General features: G+C 33.2%; 1 protein-coding gene across 1 annotated transcript; it reads right to left on the bottom strand.

The window, feature by feature from the left end:
* Positions 1–1,623: 1,623 nt before the first annotated feature.
* LOC145643155 (uncharacterized) lies at positions 1,624–5,632 on the bottom strand. The gene is made up of 4 exons (XM_081694311.1): positions 5,582–5,632; positions 5,398–5,454; positions 3,331–3,795; positions 1,624–2,658 (listed from the first exon to the last, which is right to left on the bottom strand). Exons 1-4 carry the CDS (start codon positions 5,630–5,632, stop codon positions 1,624–1,626), a joined length of 1,608 nt encoding a protein of 535 aa, XP_081550437.1.
* Between the last annotated feature and the right edge of the window lie 263 nt (positions 5,633–5,895).

Here is a 5,895-nt window from a genome sequence, read left to right as displayed (position 1 = left end):
TGAAATCATCATTTTGAACCAAGATTTTGGCCAAATGAGTCAAAGGAAAGGGATGAAGGGACTAGATTTTTTCTAAATTAATCTTTTAAATAGATATAATTTGTAGGTATAAAAGCAATGGTGGATTTTGATTAAAAATATATATATATTAAAGGGGTTAGGATTTAAATCTTTACCTTTTGTTCAAATATAATCACTATCACTATGTTCTAATATTTTACAATTAAAATAATATTATTTATTCTCATTATCTAATTAATTACAGTAATTTATTGTGTTGCCATTGATGTTTTGATGATAACACAAGTCAAATAAATGGAATAATGCCTTGTTGAGTTTTGTAGCTTATTCATTACAAGTTGCAGGAACTAGTTGAGGCAAGGAAATTAGAGCCAAAAGAATAAAGAGATTAGTTGCAATGTTCCTGTAAAGGAACTGAAGCTTCAGTGCTGAGGCTAAGGAAAGAAGACTCGGAGAAGAGACTTCTAAGAGAAAAATAAAGTGTGGAATATTTATATTTTAAGTTTTATGTAAATGAGTTTAATTGGGAATTAATACTTAGTGGAATGCGTTTTGAATTTGTCAAAAAGATAGAATTTGTTAGATTGCTAGAAAATAGGAAAAACGGTTTTGGATAATATCTTTTCTGTTTTATCTTTTTAAATAATATCTTTTGATTTCAGAAAAATATCTTTGAAAAACTAACTTCCTAAACTTGTGCAACTAACTATTGATTCAGTCTTCACCACTTGCGTGCAAACTACTTCAAGAGGATCAACGTGTCCTGGTTTTTAGGACATGATTGAAAATCTGGAAGTGATGGATAGTAGTGGCGTTGATATGCAGCAGTAGTGGCTCAAGTGTTAGGAGTGGTGGCGTTTTTCCCAAGCATTGTTTTTAAATACTGAAGTTACTTTTGGGATAACTTCACCTTGCTCAATTATAACTTTCTATCTTTCTTGTTTTCTAAAGAGTCAAGTGTCGCATTCCCTAAGTGTTTTTCTTAATTACTTTCACTAGAGTTATATAAATTTGAGTTGTAATTTGGGAATTGGGAGTTTGAGTGAACTCTAAGAGAAATCGGTTGAGAAAGAGAGAGAAGAGAATAGAGAAGAGAAGAGTGGCAAGTAGAGGGACTTGATGTTGGGAACTTCAAGTTCATAGAGGAACTTGAAGTATGATTCTTTAGTTTGTAATAGGTTGTTTGCCCTGTTATAGTGAGGAATCTTTCCTAAAATCCCAAGTGGTCGTGGTTTTTCCTCTTGTTAGGGCCAAGAGGTTTTCCACGTAAAATCTCTCTGTGTGATCTTAAAGTTCCTTTAGCTTTGTTTTATCAATTCCGCAAAAAGTTAGCTAAATTTCTCCAAACTACAATTTACCCCCCCTCTTGTAGTATTCTTATAAAGCAACATATTGGGAGTCGGATCCCAAACAGCTCCGGTAAAAGGTCCACCATGTGACAAATTGACAATTCCTATAAAAACATATTATCAATTAATCAGTACATGTAAATTACAATACCGGAGTAGTAGAATACAATCCTCTATAACAATCAATAATCATAATTCAAGCCATGCGATGTAAATTACGCATTATCAAATTATTATACAGACTATATCATACTTAAGCATCACAAATAAGCATTGAAGACAAAAGAGGATCAGAAGCTCCAACTAGTTTATTACCATCAACTTTACATTGCTGTAAAATGTGTACAACCCTTTCAGAGACCACTTCACCCGGTGTAATTATCGGAACACCGGGTGGAAATGGACATATCGATTCTCCACATATCTTTCCAACGGCGTCTTTGATACCAACGTACTTCTTCTTTGCAAAGAAAGCATCTCGTGGAGTGAGTTCCATCTTAACATCACTCCACGGTTCAAAATCAACGCGTTTATTAACTGAATGTGAGAGAGTATGAGACCTTTGATGATAACGCTGGATGAACGTTGGTGACAATATAAAGTTCTTAAACCCCAAAATTAGCCTATCTACATGCTCTTTACAAGTTCCCGGAAGGAATGGAAATGTGATAAATCGCGATCCAGGTAGCTCAGACACCACCTTTTGATCCATATATAAGAAGTCATCAACTTCATAGCCAGAAAAAAAGAGATTAAAGACTCCAATAGTAACCCGTAAGGGGTCCATGTAAGGATAATCAAATACGGCGTAGCCTGGAATTTTTTTGATTTCTTGTTTAGCCTCGGTTGCTAAATTAATGGCATTGTCGAAGAAGGTGTGAGAGTTTTCCTTGAGTTGATGTGTAGTAGCATCTAGTGAAGCTAAAAGTAAGGGACTTGGACTAGTGGTTTGTAGGATACTAAGACATTTGCCTACTTTTTCCTTGTCAATAAGAGTATTATTATGAGATACATGCAACATGGATGACTGAGTTAGAGAGAATAGCACTTTATGTGTGGATTGTACAACCACATCGGCACCTTGTTGGAGGGCCGGTAAAGGAAGGGACGGGTGGAACCCAAAGTGAGCACCGTGTGCCTCGTCTACAATAAGAGGTATGTTGTGGAGGTGACATAGTGTAGAGATTTCGTTAAGGTTGCTGGATATCCCATGGTAAGTAGGGGATGTGATAAAAACAGCACCTGGTTTGAGTCCTTTTGATTCCAACTCCTCTATTGCCTTTTGTACCTAATAAGACAAAAGAACCATTCTCTTTGTTTAGAAATAGTTGGTCCACTTTAACTTCAATATAAGTCAACATATATACATAATAAGTTCTATACGGCTTATTATTTTTCACGAGAATTAAGGAAGAAGCTGAGTACGAGCTTGTAAAAATACTTTAAAATCAAGTACACTAGATGAAGCCCGTGCGATGCACGATTTGTTAGTATTTTATTTAAAAAAAATATTTTTCATATTTATGTGATTAAAATTGTTAATATATTAATTTTAAAATATTAGATAAAATTCCTAATCTCAAAAGATAATATTTTGTATTAATTAATTTAAACTTTAAAATCTCCTTCGCCAATTTTTGTTTACGTGACATTTGAATTATTTAATTATAAAAGAAATTAATAATCTCTCATTTAATTGGCTACCACTTAAATTTATAATCCGACACTAAGAAAATTAAATCATATGTGGCTCTCTAAAAATTCTAGGAAAAACTCCCCTTTAATAATATATATTAGATTATTATAGATAGATGATTTGTGTAACGGTACATTAAAGATTTTTTTTTTTATTTTTTTATAAAAAAAAAGTTCAACAATTATAATTAATTAGGTATAAATAAATTTTGTCAAAAAATGCAATTATTATTGATAGATACTTCGTATGAGATTTCAAACTTGCCTGAGATGGAGAAACAGCTACAGGAATATCCCAATCAAAATCGAATTCCGGAAATATATACTTCGGAACCAATCCAGAAAACACCATGGCAGATATTGCCGAGATGTGAGAATTACGAGCAAGGATCAGGACGTCTCCAGGATTACAAGCACCCATTATAGCAGCATGGATTCCACAAGTTGTACCTCCTACAAGAAACCATGTTTTCGAGGCCCCGAAAACTTCCGCTGCTTGGTTTTGTGCTTCCAGGATAGGGCCTTTCGGATTAGAAAGGTTGTCTACCTCAGCTATGTCATGAAGAAAGGGTCTATGACCAATGAGTTGAGTCATTGAAGATGGAGTTGCTTGATGATCTCTTAAGTGTCCTGGGAAAATAAAACTTGCAACATTTTGTTCTCCGGCTGCTTTCAATGCATTCACTAATTGAGGGGACTCCTTCCATTTGGAATTCTCTATGCGATAGTACTGCAAAATAAAATGGTTTAGTACAACAATAAATAATGAATGAACTACTCCTTTTTTCTATATTATACGACAATAGACTAATTGTTGGGAATTTTTGAGAGCCTTCCATCGATAAAACCCGATGGAAGCCTCTCAAAAATTCAACAATGGAAGGAAGAGTTTTTAGAGAGAGGAAAGAGGGGAGAGGGGTTGTATACACGCCATTTTTATTCAAACTCTTTTAACTGATTATTTGGCCTGTTATACCCTTTTTTTCTGTATCTGATAGTTCTTTATGACTATTTATGTTAGCCGGCCTAAATTATTTTGAAACTAAGGCTTTGTTGTTGTTGTCGCAATCTCAAATTCTCAACTTGCATAATTAAACAAAGTTTTCCAATAGTAAACAAACAAAACAGCTTGGGTTATTGAGAGCCCGGGCCTTAAAAGTGCTACGAGGAAGTCTAAATGAAGTGTTGTTATGCATAATAAAACGCATAACAAATACTAAAATATTAAGGAAAATGCTATACATAGCCCTTAGGGCTACATATAAGCATTAAATTTACGCTTGAAAATTATAAAAAATTTAAAAATCATAAAAATATAAACACTAATTACACTGATTACGCGTGTTTTTGTCATAAATTCCTAATTTTATACAATTTTCAAGAGTGAATTCAATGCTTATATATAGCCCTTAGGGCTACATATAAAATTACCCAAATATTAAAAGTCACATGGAAAAGAGAGAAAGGAAGAAAGAGAAAGATGTGTGGGACCACTTCTAACAGTACCATTAGTTATTTAGTGATATTATATATGCACGTAGTTAGTACCACTGAATGCATATGTAGTACCACTGAATGCATACATAGTACCACTGAAATATGCAATGGTAGTATTTGATCACCCAACGATATTATTGTTCACTCAATGATACTACTCTAAAATCAAGTATAAAATTACGTGCAATTACACTCTTACCCCTCGTTATGCAAATTGTACGAATACAAAACAAGTCAAAGCAGTAAATTAAGTAATCGGCCCTTAATATATTTTTGTTAGTAAATGCATGATAACGTGTGATCTACGTAGTACTGTAGTGTACTTTAAGCTTCCTCCTGTAATTGGTAGCGGCTTCCATCTTTATCGTTAACTTCCATCGGTAATTGTTAACATCAACAAAACCAAAAACCCCCCTCCTCATCTCATCGGTAATAATAATAATAATAATAATAATAATAATAATAATAATTTACAAGTACTACTTAAGGCTTGTTTATATTTACTGAACTGAGTTTAACTAAATTGATTAAAGCTAAACTGAACTAAACTAGATTGAACTAAATTGAATAGAGCAAAAATGAATATTTTATGAAAAAAAGAAATAAGGAAGTGAACTCAACTGATTGGAGCTGAACTGGACTAAATTGATTGGAATTGAACTGAATTGAAATTAAGGTGAAGTGAACATGCCCTTAGTATTAATTCTTGTACATGGATACATTATTGTATGAAAAACAAGTCTAATATAGAAAGACATCACATTTTGATCTTATTAAATTTAAATAGAATTAAAGTACAACTGATCATTACGGAGTATTAGATCTAAGAAGTTGCTCTTACCCCTTTTAGGATATCGTCTTGTTGAATCTTCCGCCCATGCGTATTAGCCTCCTGTATAAAATGATAATGGCAATATTAGTGCACCTTCAAATAAATCCTACCTATATATAATACGGAGTATCACATTTTCAAAGTAATGTATCTTAATAAGTTCATCATATGCAATTAAATTTTCTACCTCCAAATTGCAGAATATTTTTGGAGTAATACGTGAAAATGCTTGGTACATCATAGCCTACGTAAAAAGTGATGAAGACATATAAATATATACTTGGTATAATACAAGTTTAGAACTAACAAAGAAAGCAATACATGCATATCATGAGATTTAAACACAAGATATTGTGAATACATACGATCGAGTTGCACTCGACCATAGGTGGGTTGGTAAGTAGCTTTATTCATATTTACCATTGTCAAATTAACCGGGGAGGCAGCTACAACTCTCTAGTATTAGCACGGACTAAGTGAACTTGATCTATGGTGTATTGG

The sequence above is a fragment of the Chenopodium album genome, chromosome 8 (genome assembly GCF_948465745.1).
Source record: "Chenopodium album chromosome 8, dcCheAlbu1.1, whole genome shotgun sequence".
NCBI lineage: Eukaryota > Viridiplantae > Streptophyta > Magnoliopsida > Caryophyllales > Amaranthaceae > Chenopodium > Chenopodium album.
Note: the sequence above shows the minus strand (reverse complement) of the source record. Positions and strands in the feature narration are given on the sequence as shown.